This window comes from Hypomesus transpacificus, unplaced genomic scaffold (genome assembly GCF_021917145.1).
Source record: "Hypomesus transpacificus isolate Combined female unplaced genomic scaffold, fHypTra1 scaffold_27, whole genome shotgun sequence".
NCBI classification, from domain to species: Eukaryota; Metazoa; Chordata; class Actinopteri; order Osmeriformes; family Osmeridae; genus Hypomesus; species Hypomesus transpacificus.
In genome coordinates, this window is record NW_025813796.1 from 2,894,029 (window position 1) to 2,914,529 (window position 20,501).

Genomic DNA, 20,501 nt, shown 5'->3' on the forward strand with positions numbered 1-20,501 from the left:
TTAAAAATGTCTAGCGTATTTGCTTCTCTGATATTTATGGGTAATTTGTTCCATAGTTTTGGGGCGTAATTGGCAAAGGCAGCATCACCAATCTTCTTATGGCTGCTTCCGGCGACCTCTAATAGGCCTGCATTTGATGATCGCAGTGTTCTAGCTGGTGTGTAGTTTATAAGAGAGTTATCAATGTAGCTAGGTCCTTGTCCGTGTAGAGCTTTGTATGTGAGGAATAGGACCTTAAAGTAAATTCTGAAGGTAACAGGGAGCCAGTGTAAAGTAGCTAGGACAGGACTAATGTGTTCTCTCCTTTTAGTTTTGGTTAATAATCTAGCTGCAGAATTTTGAATGAGCTGTAGTCTTTCAGTGTTTTTTTTTAGAAGACCAGCGAAAAGTGCGTTACAGTAGTCCAGCCGGCTGGATATAAAAGCATGAATTAACTTCTCTGCGTCATTTTGGTTTATGAATGGTCGTACCTTTCCTATATTCCTCAGGTGAAAGAAAGCAGTTTTGGTCACTTTATTAATGTGGGAGTTGAAATTCAAATCTGAGTCCAGGATTTCACCGAGACTTGTCACCTCTGGTTTAAGCCAGGGGGTTAAACTTCCTAGATTCATAGTAAGCATCTCTCTTTTGGATTTGGGGCCACATAGTAGGACTTCAGTTTTGTCTTCATTTAATTTAAGAAAGTTATCATTCATCCATTTGTTTATTGCCAACAGGCAGCTGGTAATGGAATTGATGGCTGTTGCATCGTTGGGTTCAGTGGATATATATAGTTGTGTGTCGTCCGCATAGCTATGGAAATTCATGTTATGTTCTCTGATTATTTCACCGAGTGGTAACATATAAAGAGAAAAAAAGTAATGGACCTAGGCAGCTTCCTTGAGCAACCCTGTAGCAGTTCTCATGTTTGTTAGACCTATGGTCTCCTAAACCAGTGGTTCTCAATCCTGGTCCTCGGGACCCCCTGCCCTGCATGTTTTAGATATTTCCCTGCTCCAACACACCTGATTCAAAGAAATGGGCCTGATAACGACCCATTAATTTGAATCAGGTGTGTTGGAGGAGGGAAACGTCTAAAACATGCAGGGCAGGGGGTCCCGAGGACCAGGATTGAGAACTACTGTCCTAAACTAACATAAAACTTCCTTCCTGTGATATATGATTTCATCCAGTTCAATACACTATCCGTAAACCCAATAAGCTTTTCCAGTCTATTGATCAGGATGTTGTGATCAATGGTATCAAATGCTGCATTGAGATCTAAAAGAATAAGGATAGAGACTTTATTTGCATCAGAGTTTAGGAGTGGTGGATCCATTGGCAAAATGCAGGAAGTCCTCACTGAGCATTTGGGTTGTTATCTAATTGTAGTTGAAACTCCTCTGCAAAAGGTTTACAGCGTGGGTATAAGGTCATGGTCAACGTGTACTATCTTGTTTAAACTCAACTTTCATTTAGGTATTGAATGTTTGGAGAAGTTGAACAAACGTACGTCTATGTTGGTTTTTGCTGAGGTGATGGTAGGGTAGACAGCAGATTTGTTGAAATTCAAAGCAGGTCTGAGACGAAAATATATGCTGGTGACTCCACAACTGGCCATGAAAGATGATAGACCTAAGAGCAGGTTGTGGCTATGTGGTAGTTTCTGACCTGATTTTGTGTGGCCTCATAATACGTTCTATTTTAATACGATCTATGAAGCTTTGGCCAGGATGTGGGATTTTCCCAGTAAAATACTTGTGTTTACGATGTGTCTACATTGAAGTCTAACAACTTATACATTATTCTGTATTAACATAACAGAATCATAAAATTAATTTATGACCAAAATCTAATGGAATAGAATTAACAATCTTTTTGTCTTTTCTTTTCCCCCCTTTCCTAGCTTGTGACAACAACCATTGGGGCCCCCACTGTAGTAACCGCTGCCAGTGTCAGAACAGGGCATTATGTAACCCAATCACCGGGGCGTGTATCTGCAACCCCGGGTACCGGGGCTGGCGCTGCGAGGAACACTGCGATGCTGGCACCTATGGAAATGGGTGCCAACAGAAATGCCAGTGCCAGAATGGTGCCACTTGCCACCACGTGACTGGGGAGTGCAACTGTTCGCCGGGGTACACCGGCGCTTTGTAAGTCATCACACCCATACACACACACGTGTATAGAGGCAGATGAAGATGTAAGCGCAATACACCAAGTAAACATCAGTCATTAACCTCTCTCTCTCTTTGATGCCCACAGCTGTGAGGACCTGTGCCCGCCAGGAAAGCATGGTCAGCAGTGTGAGGAGAGATGCCCATGCCAGAATGGTGGGGTGTGCCACCACATCACTGGACAGTGTTACTGTCCAGCTGGATGGATGGTAATTCATCCTCAACACATACACACACACACACCGACAACAGTTCACTCAAACAAATATTTACAGTTCATGCATCCACTCATGCAAACATGCAATGCACCAAGAACTGCTACTTTTTGTGTTCTAATACTTACAGGATAACATATATCAGTACATTGATTATATATGATCCTTATGTACATGACTTTGTATTAAGGGTACGGTGTGCGGCCAACCATGTCCAGAGGGTCGCTTTGGCAGGAACTGCTCCCAGGAGTGCCAGTGTCACAATGGGGGCAAGTGCGAATCGTCCACGGGCCAGTGTCTTTGCAGCCCTGGCTACACTGGAGAACGGTAGGAAAGCCTGATTGCAATCCAAATATGCAATTTGGGAGTATAAGGGTGTCTGTTCTATACATTTTATATTAATACCTTATTCTTTGTTTATTCGTATATTCAACCAATTGAAATGTGGGAAAAACTTTACATTAAGGTTACATTAACTATCATGTAACTACATAGCAATAGCTAACACTTAATATAATTACATTAAATTTAACATGGGTACTTAATTTTACTGTAAGCATTAATATATAATTACATAGTAGTAGTAAATGTAACCTTAACAGAAAATGTTTTCCAAATTTAGTTAACAGTGTACTGCTTACTGATAGAGGCACAAGAATAACTGACCTGTGGCTATCTTAAGCTGGTCTTCATTTACAAGTCCCTGTCAAGAACGATTGGCTGTGCAGGTTAATTGCTCGCTAACTCCTGCCCTCTACTTACTGACCTTGTTATTGGCCAGTGGATTGATCGGGCCGCAGGAGTCCTGGTAATTCACTCAAACGGATGAACTACATCACTTCCAGGGACGTGTACAGTCTGATATTCGGTTTGCGTTCATTGTCAACCATGCCACACTTTAGCTTATTTTCCTTATTATATATTTATATAATACTATTTTCCTTAAAATGTATTTATCAGCTAAATCCAGAATTTTTTTCCAGGTCTCAGGATAATATTACATCTTCACTTTACATCAAAGTAAATGAACTACCATGTAACTACATCACAATACCTATAGTTAAAACATTGTAAGTACATAGGAATTGCTATGTATGGTATTAAATGGTGTAAAGTGTTAACGGTAGTAGGTTATTACAAAATTAAATCTATGGAATGTCCAACCTTCTCCAAACCAAGTTTCACTTGTGTAATAACTTGCAGTTCCTATGTAACTGCAATGTTGTTACCATAGGTATTGCTCTGTTACCTTAATGTGTAAAATGTTGCTGAAAGTTTATATGAACTCATACCCTTTAAAAAAGCAAGTACATAAAACATTTACTATTTTGTACTTGCAATCTATTATTCCTGTCTCATGTGGTATCTAGCCACAGTCCTGTCATTACTCTCGTAGGGGAGTTAACTTACAGTGACACAGTAAACACACCACAAAAGATGCTAGGCTAATGCTAAACTTAGCAATGTTATTGTTTTCCCCTCCACAACTCCTCCACATTTGTGTCCAACCAACCGAGAATGGCTCAGTGAACAAAGGGCTTTCAAGGTGAAGTTATGTATGTTTGTCCATGTAGACAAGTCTGGTACATACTTGCTTGTATGTTGAATGGAATTACTATATTAATGTGTTTACAATTATGTGTGTTCACTTTTCAAGGCTTCAGATGCCAAGAGGACAAGTTTCTGTTCCCACACTCCACTCAAGTCCACTCAAACATTCCAAACACATTGATAGGCATAAAGAACACTCTTAGTCGTCCTTTAAACTTGGTGCCATTTTGCTCTGTAGCAGCTGTGTTTGTGTGTGTGTGCACATTTTTGTGTGTGTGTTTTTTGGTTACAGATAAAGAAAAAAGTCACGGAACGGAAGTGAATAGAATTTTGTGTGTGTACACTGCTATCCACCTGTGTTTGTATGTGAGTGTGTGCAAGGATGTATGTGTGTTTGTATGTGTGTGTGCGTCTCTGCTGGTGTGTGTGTTTGACCACAGGAGTGTGGATCAGGTCCATACCAATGGGGTTACAGTAGGATGCATGATGTCTCTGTGGCTAGAACTCTGTCTACTGCATGTCAGACTGGAGAGTCATGGGATGCACGAGTTATAGGCTGGACTATATCTTACACTTATATGGACTCTCCCATGGCACACTGGAGCTGGGCTTGATTCCAACAATTGTAAATAACCTCCCCTTGTCAGTTTTCCTGAAAAGCATGATATAAAACTAAATTAAAAGGCTTAGAAGTATACTCTCTAAAATATAACATAACCTATTACATCACATTGCGTTCATTTGACTAAGATTTAATGTGCCTCTTTCAACAAATTCAAATGGAGATTCAAACAAATAAACACAGTTATTTGCTTCTGGGTCCCACAGAGTAGCAACTGGATGGTGTTACAAATAGTAACGTCTTGGCCCAGTGGTGGCAGACATATTTATACCGAGTAAAAATAAATGCAGAAACATTGAATGTATTCGAAATCCACTAGCAGAAAATAATTTGATCCTTTGAGAAAATGCTTCTGAGAATGCATCTGGCATCATAGAAAGAGTAGTGCCAAATGATGAGATAATAATTCATATTTGCGTATGTAAAACCTATTCCGAGTCATGGTTTTATATACGAAAATGGATGCCCAAAATTGAATCTGCATTACACGCTGTGCACATATATCAAGCAATTCCCAAAAGGCTTGAAAAGTAACTAAACACCAAACCCTTTTTTTGTAAAACACAGATGGTTAATACTGGGTAAAGTAGGGTATGGGTAAACTGATCGATCCTGTTCTGTATCCACAACAAATATTTGCAAAATGTTATTATTATTTGGTGGTAAATTGCAGACCTTTCAACCTCTAGTGGTTAAAACATTTTAAGAAATTTATGATGAATATGTACCTTTTTGAGGGAATCTGACATGTCACAGGAGTGGGTGGTGTGTGATAATTGGCCGTGTTCATGGACCACGTTTCAGAAATCCCAAAAATAATATGAATGAAATGTCCCCAACCCACATTTTTTCAAGACAAAACATTATTTTTAATATAAAGTGAAGGCGCTAAGGGAGAAATCAGAATGTTCAGTTACTCTTGAAAGTGTTAAATGAATGGAAAAATAACACTGAGATCTTACAGTGTTTGCTAGAGAGAATTTTCACAACCGTAAACATAGCTTCCCCAATCAGTGTTCTCATGCACTCAGCCATGCCAGGCAGTAGAGTAGAGCTTTAAGTCCATATAATTAGCAGTATCAGAGAAAACGCACCATATACTTAGCCTGCCCAGTGAATGTACAGGAATAGCACTGCAAGTGCACTTTTATGAGTTAATAAGGGCTTGAGGGAAGCCAAATGTCAAAGCAAAAAACCTCTGGTGCCCTACCGCTGGGCTAGTAACTGGGCCCAACTATGACACACCCTACTGTAGACCAGGACTGGAAACTAGAACCAGACCAGGGTAATGGGTTTGTTGAAGGAAAGAGGGATGGGATGTGTGTGCGTGTGTTTATGAGGTGGGAGGTACAGTAGGGTGGTGTTTGGGTATCTGTGTGCATGTGTGGCTTACTGGTTTAGGAGTGACTTTGAGTTGGTGTTTTTGTGTGTTGGTGGAATGGGTGTTGCTTTGTGTGTTGGATGGGGGAAATCTGTTTTCCTGGAATAATACTACTAATATATCTATTTAGATATACAAAAAGAGGGTACAATACTATTACATTTGAATTTAGTAGCAGTACTGCTTACACTTGTTGTAAAGACATCTCAGCCCCCATGTGGATGCTCACACCCAGCTGTCTCTGTATTTTACTTGTAGTTTTTTGACCAACTGACCTTGACAAATGCCATCTGCTGAAGCAAAATAATGAGTGTGATAAGTGCGGCTCCATTGGCATGCTTTGAATCTGGAGAGTTTGACAGCTTCATTCATTGTATGTAGGCAATGACTAACAGTGCTAATGCTGGAGAATTCTAAGAGCGGCTCTTTGCTCCAGTGAGAGAGATAGGAGCTAAGAAGCGTTGTATCACTGAGTCCTGAGGGAGACTGGACTATCAACAAGTAGGAAATATCGTCTAGTGGTCACTTAAAAGATGGAAATGGAATGTATTGCAAATGAGATGTGGTGAGGAATTTAAGAGTGTTGTTTTAAATAGCTGAACCTTCAATATTCTGAAGGTATATATTGGTACTGTCTGCTAGAAGGACTGAAACAGTGTTTAAAATTGTAGATTTATAAATCACTTGAGAGATGTATCAATTGATAACCAATAGATACATATCGAGGGACACTGAAAAGCCTGTGAAAACGCATGATCCTAACAGAAAAACTTACTGATACAATCTTATAAGAATCTTGTCCATCTTTTTCCTCAGACCCATCATTGTGGGATTGCTGAACGTTTTCATTATAAAGGCAAAAGGTTTCCAGGTCATAAACAGAGCTTGATTTTGTGGTGAAAATCACCTTGAAAAGATCAGCTTTTGGTTGTACAGTATCTGTAATCAAGGAAAAGATAAGTTGGTTGAGATGTATTGTTTATTTACAAAACGTTTAAGCACCCTAGCTATTAGACTTAATTTTTTTATATATTTTTTTAAGTATGATTCTTGTGAAAAAGTGTCAACCGCATGTCCCTCAGACTTTCAGAGGTGCCACATACCCCTGAACGTTGAAATATAAAACTTGTTGGTGCAATTATTAGAATCAAAAGAAAGGTAGAACAGGGGATTGTGGTTACACAGAAGTCAAAAGCTTTGCCTTGGGGGCACATTAAAAGTGCTGCATGTGTAGAACCTAGACCACGGGACCATGTGGCCCACAACAATCAACTATGAATCTGAGTAGTTCACCCCAGACCTCTATCTCATCCCCTCTCTGCAGGTGCCAGGACGAGTGCCCGGTTGGCACGTATGGCATGGGCTGCAGCCAGACGTGCCGCTGCGTAAACGGTGCCAAGTGCTACCACATCAGCGGGGCGTGTCTGTGTGAGCCGGGTTACACGGGAAAGATGTGTGAGGTCCGCCTGTGTCCGGAGGGCCACTACGGCCTAAAATGTGACAAGAGGTGTCCTTGCCACGCGCACAACACACGCAGGTAAATCAAGTCCTAAGTCAATGTAGCCCTACTGTCAGTTTGACAGCTGTGAGTTGTTCCCAAATGTTTGGATGTGACTATGGGAAGCAGATGTGTATTTGGGCCAGGGCTTGTTTGTCTATTCAATCTGTATGTGTTTGTGTGTGTTTGTGTATGGTTAACAATGTTTCTATGCACATAAACTGCATGCTTAAACCTTCCCATGTCTGTTTGCGTGTGCCAGACAGTTTGACAGTTAGACAGATCTTTATTGTGCCAGTGCCTGTATTTCAGATAGGCTGGCACAGCTGCTAGGGTCCATGTGTCGTGGATGAGGACAGCTGCTCTGCTCTGTCTCAATAGGGCTACTGTTTCAGGTGGAAGGGGGTAGCTGAAACTTAAACAGGTACAACAGCAACAAGCCCATTGTGCAGTTAGACCTGACAGATCCCGCCTCTGTCGTTGTTAATCCCTTCCCCCCTATCTGCGGAACAGACGAAAATTCTTGGGATAGTTTTTTATAAGTGGTGTACTGTCTGAATGGGTTAAATGGCTGACAGGCAAAGTGTGGACATCCCAAACTGCTCTTAGAACTGAGGGGATGTTAGCTAATACTTCGTCATCCTAGACATGCTGTCTTACCTTTTGCATACTTGTTCTCAGGGATGTCCCATAAGAGAGAACAATTTCAATTGACCTCTGTAACAATTTGATTGCTGCCCAACAGTGTTATTAGATGTACTCTGTCACTTAACAGGTTCTTTTCTTTTTGCCCCTTTAGCTGCCACCCAATGTCCGGTGAATGTACATGCCAACCTGGCTGGTCAGGGCTCTACTGTAACGAAACGTGCACCCCTGGATTTTTTGGAGAAGCTTGCCATCAAGTGTGCCAGTGCCAGAATGGTGCTGACTGCCACAGCGTATCGGGCGAGTGCATCTGTGCCCCGGGCTTTAAGGTAATGGAATGTCGGACTTACAGATGCTGAGCAAAATCGTAGGAATGGTTAGCAAGGATAACATAATAATAAGAGATAATAAAATAACTATCCGATTGGAGGTACTGACCTCTTTAAAGGAAATGTCCAGTATAAACGTAGTCAATATATGTATATTCCCATATTCCCATATAAGTTAAAAGCATGTTAACCTTTGTTAGTGTATAGTACCGAAAAGGTAGCATTAGAATCATGCAAATAAGAATACGAAACATACTAAACACTTGATGCTAACTTACAGTTACATTTAGTAATTTGCAGACGCTCTTATCCAGAGCGACTTACAGTAAGTACAGGGACATTTCCCCAAGGCAAGTAGGGTGAAATGCCTTGCCCAAGGACACAACCGTCTTTTCGCACGGCCGGAATCGAACCGGCAACCTTGTGATTAATAGCTCGATCCCCTAACTGCTCAGCCATCTGACCCCGCATCGAATTTCTTCCAGGGGCCCAACTGTTCCACACCCTGCCCTGCTGGCAGCCACGGAATCAACTGCTCATCTAGCTGCAGCTGCAAGAACGGAGCACTGTGCTCATCGGTAGACGGAGCTTGCTCCTGCAAAGCAGGTAGGTTTCATGCCAACAAACACTCAAAGTACTCATCTTGTTGAGTCTATTGATTTTAGTTCATGTATGATAGATAATTTCTGACATCAACCAAATCCTTACTATGTATATATTTCCCTTGAATATTAATTTCACATCATAGTTATTTCCATGTGTTCTATGTGTAAATACAAGCCTACTTTCTCATTATAACAATGTCTGTGATGGTGAATGTTTCTCCATAGGATGGCATGGAGTAGAGTGCTCCATCAACTGCCCAAGTGGAACATGGGGGCTGGGTTGCAACCGTACCTGTAAGTGTGGAAACGGTGGTGCTTGCAACGCCCTCAATGGTCACTGTACCTGTGCCCCTGGGTGGAGGGGTGAGCGGTGTGACTTCCCCTGTCAGGTGAGTCACTTATACATGATGTCATTTGTTGCGCAACTATGCATCATGACAGACTGTATACCATTACTATTTTTATTATGAATAAAAAATTTATCACAAAATTAATAAAACATTTATTACAATTAATACAATGACAATTATGTTACATTGTTGAATGTCATGAATATACATAATCATAAAACATCTTTAAACAACAATGAATGTGTTTTACATATGAATAACATATTGCTGAATATGAATTGCACCAGTGCAGCAAATGTGCAGAAAAGCATTCACATTTTTTGGGGGGGGGATCTAATCTTTTTTAAATCTTTAAGCACATTTAATTCGAATCTAGCACAAAACAAAGTTTAAACTGCATGGAAATCCTTGAAGTATAGCTGGAAACTTTTTGAACCAAGTGTTGAGTAGTCACATGCTATGCCAGGCACTACAGTCCTTTCATCCAGAGCTTGCCATAATTACAAATCCACTCTCTCCAAGAGCACCAGGATTCAGGAAGTCAGGAGTTAGTGGATTAAGTCAGGTTCTGTTTCCAATAGCCTCAGCATTGGGAAGCCAATAAGCCAAAGGATTTGTAGGGATAGTATCCAAGTAATACGTTTTATGGTTTGAACATTCTTTTTCTTGATTTCAATACTGACGAGATTTGCAGGCTGAGATACATAAATGTAATATTCACATTGGCCGACTAAATAACTTTAAATACAGCTTAATATTTTTTTAAGTTACAAACAATAAAATTAGTTTTTTCAGTTTACCTTCCAAAATGTTTAAATGAAACATGTTTCCTAATGTACATTATAAAGATGTGAACAGATTATAAACACAAATAAAATAAGTACATAAAATATATTATGGACAACATCTATCTGAAGATGTAAACTTAGATTTCTGATTCTAGTAATGCATAAGCCCTTTTACTATTTAACAATTTCCCTGCCCTGAGGTTAGTATCAGATCCAAAATAGTTACAGTACATTTATGTTTGTGAAAATATAGGGAACATATACCTGGCAACCCATATACACGTTGCAGATCATGATTATATCATTTATTCAGACTGGTGTCTTCTTTGGTCTTCTCAGGATGGCACCTATGGTGTAGACTGCAGGGAGCGCTGTGACTGTAGCCATGCTGATGGTTGCCACCCTTCAACCGGGCACTGTCGATGTCTGGCGGGATGGACTGGTAAGTGTGGATTCAAACCTAAGGAAAAAGAGCTGTCAACTCACTGACATGAAAGATCACAATACAATAGTGGCACCCCTTCATACTTACTTGCAGACTCAAAAGAGAGCCAGAGTGCTGCACTCCTTCTTCATAGTATATACTGTATACAGTCTCTTTAATTTTCTGCATCTGGGCAGCTAGTAAAAACGTCCTTCCCAGTTTTGGTTTGGTCTGTGTACATAACCTGTTCAAATTGTGCAACTCATACTTATGGAAAAGGGGATGTGTTGTGACATGTCTGGACAAAATAATTTGCTAATTCTGAGACAATCAATGGGCTGAGAATGAGAATTCTCTCCTGCTCTGCTTTCCTTTCCTCTAGTGCTCAGGTCGAGATGCAGGCGGCATAGTAATTCCACTACCTTGTCTTACTGCGTCAAGCATTTAATACGAAGGCATTTATTCCTAGCTACTTAACCGGAGTTTATCACCAGCATTCCGGCATTGCCTAGCAACACGAGAACAGTTCCCTCAAAGAGGCCTTTGTACCCCGGACTTGGTTCCTCGCACACTCTCACTGTAGCCTATCGGCCCCACGACTGCAACAGCCTGGTGGGAAGCAGAGGGAGCAAGGGAGAGAAACAGAGAAGACAGAGAGAAAGGGAAGAGAGAGAGAGATTCACAGACAAAGAGGGAGAGAGGAGACCTAGAGAGACGGGTAAGGTGGGAGGATAGAAAGATAAAGGAATGGATACAGGGTTGAAGGGAGGTGTGTATGTATCAGACAGGAAAAAGCAAGTAGGTTTGAAAGAGAAATGTTGGTTGGAAAGAGAGATGGAAACAAGATTGAAAAAAAAGGCAGTGAGTAAGGACATGCTTGTGGAGATAGTGAGAGAATGAGTGGAATGGAGAAATGACAGGGTTCTGGGACAGTAAAGAAAAAGAGTGAGAAAGAGTTAATGAAAGACATAGAGAGCCTGAGTGAGAGAGAGACAGACAAAAAGAAAAAGAACAGTCAGTTTTCATGAGAAAATAATTATACCAAGTCTGGTTATGTTTTTAAACAAAATCCCTAGTTTTTTCTTGGTAAACAAGCTTGACATGATTCTCCCTTACCTTTGTACCTACCTTTTGTAGCTGTGTAATTGAGAAACTGAATAGGCTCTAATCTCCTCATTGAATTAGTCATCCTCCATTCTTCCTCTCTATTCTTTCTCTCATCTCTCACCATTTTCTCCCACCCACCAAGATCCCCGTTTTCTAGACAGTGCTGGCAGGGCCATGTTTACACCTCCATGGTAACATCCTGAAATCCTCATATTCTGAAAACAATTTTGAACTGTAAATGTTCTTGTTTTGCTGTCTTTCATATTCTTTTTTAGAGAACAATTAGTTGTTTTCTTTGCTGCTTAGAAATAGCAGGCTTAATTGTGGAGGGAGGATGTGGAGTGTATTCTGGTTCTCTTGTGGTTCTTGGTAAGTGATTCACATTATTCTTAATCTGACTGTGTGCACAAGCTCGTGTTTGTCATTGTCTGTCTTTGAAATCGCGAAAGATGGAAAGAGTTTGAGGTGAAATATGACACCAAAGTATTTTTTGGATTAATTGATCTCTGTGCAACTCACATATGCTACGTTCTGATGTGGTTCTTCTGACAGATAATAACAATGCCACAAACATCAGACAGTCATACTTCTACAATATGAACAGACTTTAAATGACTTTATCAGACAAACACATCATTTGACAAAGGTGGGTGTTCTTACAGTTTTTGTGGAGTCATGCCAGACAGTATTGACTGTGGGCTTAGATTCTTGAAGGCTGGGGTCCGGCCTAAGAGTGTTCAGTGATAGTAAAGCAATTCTGTAATTAGCTCCCCAACAACACCAAGTATTTATCTCTTAGACTGAAGGCTAGGGTGAAGCTTACCCAAGTGTGTGCTGATGATACAGTGCACACAATAGTAATTACAATAGGGTTTAGCATCTGTTGGTTACAGCATCTTTGTCTAGCAGATCAGGGTTAGTGGTCAAACAATGGTGGGTCAGGTTCTCTGGTTAGAGTTGCACTTTAAGTATAGGGTTTAGGAAATATCTCTATCTCTCCATCTTTCTTACTCTAGCTTTAGTATCAGCTTTCTTCAAGCAACAAATAATTGATGAATGGTACTGGAATAGAGTGTTGTTTAAAGTCTATGTTCAGGCTGAAGCTCCATTCAAAGTACGGAGAGACCTTGCATGATCTACAGGATTGATTGAGTAAGAAACCTGTTTGTGTGTGTGTTTCCAGGTATCCACTGTGATAGTGTGTGCAAGGAGGGCCGCTGGGGTCCCAACTGCTCCCTGCCCTGTAACTGTAAGAACGGGGCCTCCTGCTCCCCTGACGAGGGCACCTGTGAATGTGCCCCAGGATACCGAGGGACCACTTGTCAGATAAGTAAGTGTCCCATACTTACAGAAAGTTGTTGTTTTTATAATTTTTTTGGCCACCATCCCATTTTAAAGGTCTTTCTCTAGTCTCTAGTCTTTCTCTTTGTGCAGTGAAAGTGAAAGAATGTTGAAGATGAATTAAGCCAAAATCAAAGGTGACCTAAGCAAGCTCTGTTTATATCCATGTGCTTTATCTCAAACTAGCAATGTGTATTATCTCAAACTTGGGAATATTGTAAAATAAAAACACTTAAAACCGACAGTGCTGTAACATTTGTCATCACTGTTCATTGAAAATGTGTTGTTACACATTTTACAAATGTGTGTCGTAAGAAACAGGAAATTATCCTTTTTATTGGTCGTAGCTAATTCTTTACTTTATGTTCCTGGCTAGTCTGTTCCCCTGGCTACTTTGGCCATCGCTGCAGCCAAGCCTGCCCCCAGTGTGTCCATAACAATGGGCCATGCCATCATGTCTCGGGCCAGTGTAACTGCTTCCCGGGCTTCAAAGGGGCCCTGTGCAATGAAGGTGGGTTGACACTTTACCCTTGCATGACATCAAAATGGCAAGTAACAGTAAACAGAGTATAGGAAAAAAAATATATTTATTTTAAACTATATTGTACTAAACCTCACTTTGCTGCACTTATTGCTCTCCCCCCCAAACACACTTAGTTTGCCCCAGTGGCAGGTTTGGGAAAAACTGTGCGTGGGGCTGCACCTGTACCAACAACGGCACCTGTAACCCCGCTGATGGCTCATGCCAGTGTTACCCTGGCTGGATTGGAAGTGACTGCTCCCAACGTGAGTGTGGTTTGGCTGTTACTCATAGATATTTTTGCCTTGATAGACAACTATACATGATTTTTTAAAATTATGTCTGTTTTATTGTTTCACAGTGACAGTTAGAGAAAGACAGGAAGGGCAGGGAGAGAGAATGGCCTGCAATGGCCCAGGCCAGAATTGAACATGAGCCCCTGTAGTTAGGCCATGTAGCGCTTTACCCAGTGAGTCACTGGGGTACCCCCTAAAGGCATTCAGTTTTGTTGACAAGAGTTCAACTGGGCTTTGAAAAAAGACATGATCAGACATAGTCAGTGAATTATTGCTCCTCGCAAGAAATGTTCCTGTTAGTTACAATTATTAATTCCTCTGACAAAATCCCCTCAAAGACCATACAGTTTCATGTAGCATACTGTCTCTGTTTACCACTCCTCTCGCTCATCCTGCTACGCAATGTCTTTTGAAATGAACGACAGGTGTTACTCATCCCAACCTTTGACCTGGACGTGTTTTTAAGCTGTGGCTCCCAAATGTGATTTATCCATCACTGAGTTTATTAGCTGTACCACTGACATGGACCATCCTTATAGGGTCAACTCATGTTTCTGCCGAGCAAGGAATCTGCCCTGACCCCTAGCAACGTTCACCAACCTCTAAGACCCCCTTTACTTATCATAGGCTCAAAGAATCCAGGGATATGCATGGAGCCACAGATGAAGACAGCATGCTTTGCATAATGGCTCTCATGCTACAAGTCTTAGTCTCAAGTTCTCTTCAGCTTTTTGTGAGAGTCTGCTGTTGTGTGAAGTCAGCAAAGTTCGGTTGTAGACTTTACTCTATAAATTCCAGAGATGTCCAACAGATAGAATTGAGTTTTTAGACAGACACTTCTCATTCGCAAAGTAAGGTCGACGCTAGGAATTTAAGTTGGGCTGTGGCGCCCCCCGTTGACATGTCCTAACAGAGCATTTCTAACCCAATTTCGCTGGTATCACCCGTCTGAATACTTCACCTAAATGATTTTACCCTTATAATTCCCTACAAAAGTTTTGATTGTTTTATCTGTTGTAATACAGCCTGCCCACCTGGTCAGTGGGGCCCCAACTGTGGCCACACTTGTAATTGCCACAATGGAGCGTACTGCAGTGCCTATGATGGGGAGTGCAAGTGTACACCTGGCTGGACGGGCCTCTATTGCACACAACGTGAGTCACGCAAACATGCGCAATTGTGCACACAAGCATACACACTCGCCCTACTTAAATGCTGATCCAGAGACACATGCATGCTTACCTCTCAGCAAAAAGGTCCTGGGTTCAATTCCCGCATGGGGAACTATTTTGTGCTCATGTGGGCCCTCTGGTTTTTCTGTGTGGAGTTTGCATGTTCTCCTCATGCTGACATGGGTTTCATCGGTGAGCACTTGGCCTCGGCCCCCGGTCACCTTTGATTTGGTTGACCACTACTCCTGGCTGCCTTTGAGGAAGGAGAGCAGGATTAGAAAATGCTGAGGAAAAATGTAATTGGTGGACACTCTTGAATGTGTGTGTTTCCCGCTGTAGTCGCTCACTGCACGTGCGTTTGTGTCCCACAGTAAAAGAACGTTGAACGTTTCTTCTACTTGCACACACATCCAAACCTGCATTAATGCATTCAAGCACATAGTATGTCTTTCCCTGTACCAAAATAGACTAACTGTATTTGACTATTACAGGCTGTCCACTGGGCTTTTACGGTAAGGGCTGTTTACAGATCTGCCAGTGTCGTAATGGAGCTGACTGCGACCACATCTCCGGGCAGTGCACCTGTCGCACAGGCTTCATGGGACGCCACTGTGAACAAAGTGAGTTCACACAGGTTTATTGCTAGCATTATCTGCACCAGAGTTGGTGTTGTTTTCTGTTTACATGTGAGTTCATTGGTCATACAGTAGCATAGAAACTGATGCCTTTTTATAAAATGTACTGTTTAAATGCTTGACTCAAGAATCAGATTATCTGAGTAATCTACTCCATGTGTTTCTCAGTATACAAATGTAACTGTCCCCTCCATCTCTGCTTCCAAGAATGCCCTTCTGGTTCCTATGGTTATGGCTGTCGTCAGGTGTGCGATTGTCTCAACAACTCCACCTGTGACCACATGACCGGTACCTGTTACTGCAACCCTGGATGGAAGGGAGCCCGTTGTGACCAAGGTGAGAAGTACAGTATCCTGTCTGTATATCTGAATGACATAGTGTAACACATTTACCTCGACCCCTACCTGCAGTACTGTCCCCCTCAAAGTCTCCTTTACAAATAGTAAAATCATGTTACTCAATGAAACACTTATTTTTGTGAGGCCAAGTCATAATTAATGTCCTTTGCGTCTTTGAGAAATTGATTTGTGGGAAGCGCTGCCTCTTAATTCAATCATTCATTACTCAACCACAAACACATTTAACAATGTATGCGTTTCAGAGCAGTTTGGCACAAGTCCAAATCCTCAAGCTTTTAGCCACATGAATATACTGTACCTTCTCTTTTCTAACTTTCTTGACCCACCCCCATAGCTGGCGTCATCATCGTGGGCAACCCCAACAGTCTGACCAGCACTGCAGTGCCTGTCGACTCCTACCAGATTGGTGCCATTGCTGGCATCATTGTCCTGGTGCTGCTGGTGCTCTTCCTTCTCCTCCTCTTCATCATCTACAGGAAGAAGCAGAAGGGCAAGGAGCCAACCATGCCTGCCGTCACATACACCCCCACTGTGCGTGTCACAGCTGACTATGCCATCGCAGGTAAGTCTATGACAGTTTTTCCAAACATCAGTGGAAAAAAATGTGTTTTGTGAGAAATGTAAAACAATTTCTAGGTGTTGGATAAACTATAGAATATGAATACTTTACCTGTATCACTTATATACATATAATGATATTTTACACACAAACAGCTTTAGAATACAATACTCTGCTGTGATTTCTGAGATGTTGAGGAATTCTTGTTGTTTCTTTTCCAGAAGCACTCCCACCACCAAGTGACGTCCATCCAAGCAACTACTTCTCCAATCCCAGTTACCACACGCTGACCCAGTGCACAAGCCCTCCACATGTCAGCAACCTATCTTATGGAAAAGTAAGACCACAGCAAAAGACAGTTTGTGCTGCTGTGTTACTATTATCTGGAGTTGTTGCTTCCAGCTGGGCATTTGTGGTTTGACAACAACATACAAGGTCAAGCAGTAGCAACTCATAATATTATGGCTCGACTGATCCTGCAGTCATTATTTTATTTAAATTCTTGTTTTGCCATTCTTGTAGGCAAAGTTTGAAGTTTCTTTGAAAAACAATAAACAGTGTTTTACTGTACACATGGTCTTGTTTCTAGGCTAAGAATAACCAGTTGTTTGTAAACTTGAAGAATGTGGAGCAGAGGAAGAGACCTCCCATAGCGGATCACACTGGCACCCTTCCTGCAGACTGGAAACACGGAGGCTGCTTTAATGAGCTAGGTAAGAATACTTAACTTCCCATGTTGGTAAACCCCACTTGACACACACTGAAGTCCACACACCTGCACACAAACGTACATGCATACTCACAAACATACTCATTGGTATGTTTTGCTAAGCATTATTCATCACATTTACAGAATACTGTACAGATACTGTATTCTAATTATAATACTTCTCTCTGGCATACTGTTGATGAGCTGACATTTCCTGCTATTTGTGGGTCTTCCTTTCCTCTTTCATTCACTAGGAGCATATGGCCTTGAGCGCCGATACATGGGGAAATCCCTAAGAGGTAGGTTTTGTTTCTGCGCAACTGTTAAAACACTCACTACCAAAACAAGTTCACAATTGAGCCAACTTTTGTGCTCTTTCCTGATTGCTCTTCTATCTGCAGACCTGGCAAAAGGAATGTCCTATCATGCCAGCTCCAGCTCCCTCAATAGCTCGGAGAATCCCTACGCCACCATTAAGGACTCTCCGCTTCTCCTTCCCAAGAACGTTGAGTGTGGCTACGTGGAGATGAAGTCACCCGCGCGTCGGGACCCGCCGTATGCCGAGATCAATAACTGCAGCCCCACCAACAAGAATGTCTATGAAGTTGGTGAGGACCCTTAAATCTCCTTTCAACTTTTTTTTATTTGAGAAATGCAGGATATTTGGTACTAATATTGAATATAGTTTGAACCCACTGTTTGCCCTCCCCTCCAGACATTGTTTAAAAATGCGATATGGGTAGGCAAAGGCGAAAATTGATGTGTTTTGTAACTAGGTAACAGTCAAAACACTTTTGTTTCCAGAGCCCACCATCAATGCCATCCACTCACCCGGCAACAACAATGGTCATGGACCTTTTGGCCAGGACCCATATGACTTACCCAAAAACAGCCACATCCCCTGTCACTACGACCTTCTGCCCATGCGGGACAGCCCCCCCTCCTCGTTCAAGGAGCTTGATAGCGAATGAGCTCCCAGACACTCAAAAGAGACCATGCCCCTTGCCCCTCCCACCTCCCAAGTTCAGTCGATGGATGGCCCATTGGTGACATACTGAATGCTCACTCGCTGCATATCTTCTCACAAACCTATTAAATCTGTATATTTTCTCTTTTTTTTTCACTATCACTATAATCATTCGTAACCCTGTTTGGTTTTTGGCAAGGATGCTTTCACATTCACACAAGTGTCAAAAGAGTTTATTTGCTATCACCTTAACATGACACCTTAGCATGACAGTTATTTGCAAGCATTTGGTGTTCAAAGGTGTGGTTTTAGCTATGTGCAGCTTTGACATAATTCTTATCGATATGTGTTCGACATTCATTCCACTCATTGGGTATTGATGTAAATTGCCTTCAAAAACTTTATGTAAAAAAAAACTGATAAACCTCAAATTATTTTTGTAATAATTAAGTGAATGCTAACAGTATTAGAAATTGCCTAACTTGCTGGAGGACCAGTGTATTAGTCTAATATTTTAAGACTCAATTTTCTGTTTGTTCACCATTTCCTGTGTGACTGAGAGTGGTTTAAGTGTTGTATATCAATAATTTGTGGATCTTTGACAATGTATCTGTTCTTGTTCACACATTTTAATGTTGAATAGTCAGACCATGTTAAGTCAATATTCAAATTAACCAAAGGTTCAAGTATTGCTTTGATTTGTAGATTTTCCAACATCTCCTTAAGCTTATTTAGGAATGGAAAATGAAAATGTTTTGTGTCGGATCCTGGAAAAATAACAAGATGCAGATACTGTTACCGACATCTTTGTGACATACCATGCAAAATGATATTTAATGCATCATTACCAGAACACCGGATATGATTGTGGTACAATAGGGATGATACTAGAGCAAGAGGAATGATACTGAAACATTTTGTACTGACAACTAATGAGTGTCAATGTGTTCTGTTTTATGGCACAGTAACAGTGTTTATAAATCTCTGTTTAAAATGAATTAAATGTGACCACACAAACAATAACTGTAAGATCTATGTACTGTAGCTACACATTACTCAATAGTGGTTTAGAGCAGTAAAGACAGCTTTTACTGTATGAACAAATTCACTGAACTTTTTTGCAGTGCAATTTCAAACATGATGTTTTTAAGAAAAATAACTTGTCTGTTATGCTTAAGCTGGACTTTTGCATGGTAATAAAAGAACAAACCTACAAAATAAATACAATTAGACAGATTTAAATTTGCCTGAAATATATATTTCAAGAAACAAGTATAGATTTTCTCCACTTCTTTTTTTTTATTTTATATATTGTGAAGACCTAAATTAGCCTCAAGTCTTAAACCATTCTGAGCCTAATATGAAATATATTTGTACAAAGCTGTTGTGTATAGCTGTAATCACTTCTGAATGAGAGGTGATGTGTGTTTTTGTGTTCTGTACAAAGCGTTAGTAGCGTTTTGATGGCCTATATTGTATAATTACCGGAACATATATGAGTAAGTACAATCATCAGTTTCATTCATCATAAATAGAGTGAAAACCTTCCATTTTTTATATTATTGTAAAATTTTAATTTTAAGACATCCATTTTGGCATTTAAGACAACTTTTTTAGCTACATTTTTTTCATTTGAAACGGTTCGTTTTGTTTCTCCTGTATAAAAAGACAAGGTATTTATGCAGTACAAATTACATTCAAATGTAGGCATACGATAAATCAAAGTTTCATAAAGTGTAATATCACTATGTATTTATGAATTGGTCATGTTTGGTTGGGATTTGTAATTTCTCAAATGGAAAACATTATTAAAAAGGATGGAATGAGGTTGCACACTTAATTTCCTTCCTTCAAGAAATTTCATGATAAGGATTTACTTGTACTATCACTTGTTATTGTTAACCACTGATTGAAACACACACAAAAATGTGTAAAATAATGCTTTGTTAGAAGAAGAAAAAACGTTTTATGTGACTGTCCCACATTACCTGATCATGTCAAGTAATGTGGGACAGCATTTTTCAAGTAAAGTGGGACATCTAGTAATGCTGTGTTTCTGCTATAAAAGTAATTTAATTCAAACATAACATGACGCCCTCTCACTCAGGCAGCAATGCATTTTTCAGGGAGTCAGATGGCTGAGCGGTGAGGGAGTCGGGCTAGTAATCAGAAGGTTGCCGGATCGATTCCCCGCCGTGACACATGATGTTGTGTCCTTGGTGTTGTGTCCTTGGGCAAGGCACTTCACCCTACTTGCCTTGGGGGGAATGTC

At 40.8% G+C, this 20,501-nt stretch overlaps 1 protein-coding gene across 2 annotated transcripts in view; it reads left to right on the top strand.

Annotated features, from left to right (window-relative positions):
• Window positions 1–20,056, top strand: part of megf10 (multiple EGF-like-domains 10) — a 45,811-nt gene extending 25,755 nt beyond the window's left edge. The window contains exons 6-25 of one of the 2 annotated variants that reach the window (XM_047015018.1): window positions 1,886–2,132; window positions 2,245–2,365; window positions 2,562–2,698; window positions 7,250–7,462; window positions 8,223–8,397; window positions 8,883–9,003; window positions 9,228–9,391; window positions 10,480–10,582; window positions 12,855–13,001; window positions 13,389–13,523; window positions 13,670–13,798; window positions 14,854–14,982; window positions 15,492–15,620; window positions 15,843–15,971; window positions 16,329–16,556; window positions 16,775–16,890; window positions 17,143–17,266; window positions 17,517–17,561; window positions 17,664–17,870; window positions 18,067–20,056. In XM_047015018.1, coding sequence (XP_046870974.1) covers window positions 1,886–2,132; window positions 2,245–2,365; window positions 2,562–2,698; window positions 7,250–7,462; window positions 8,223–8,397; window positions 8,883–9,003; window positions 9,228–9,391; window positions 10,480–10,582; window positions 12,855–13,001; window positions 13,389–13,523; window positions 13,670–13,798; window positions 14,854–14,982; window positions 15,492–15,620; window positions 15,843–15,971; window positions 16,329–16,556; window positions 16,775–16,890; window positions 17,143–17,266; window positions 17,517–17,561; window positions 17,664–17,870; window positions 18,067–18,233 — 2,966 coding nt within the window. In that variant the 3' untranslated portion in view covers window positions 18,234–20,056. The remainder of the gene's footprint in view (window positions 1–1,885; window positions 2,133–2,244; window positions 2,366–2,561; window positions 2,699–7,249; window positions 7,463–8,222; window positions 8,398–8,882; window positions 9,004–9,227; window positions 9,392–10,479; window positions 10,583–12,854; window positions 13,002–13,388; window positions 13,524–13,669; window positions 13,799–14,853; window positions 14,983–15,491; window positions 15,621–15,842; window positions 15,972–16,328; window positions 16,557–16,774; window positions 16,891–17,142; window positions 17,267–17,516; window positions 17,562–17,663; window positions 17,871–18,066) is intronic. The other variant, XM_047015019.1, reaches the window with a different exon arrangement.
• Window positions 20,057–20,501: the final 445 nt, after the last annotated feature.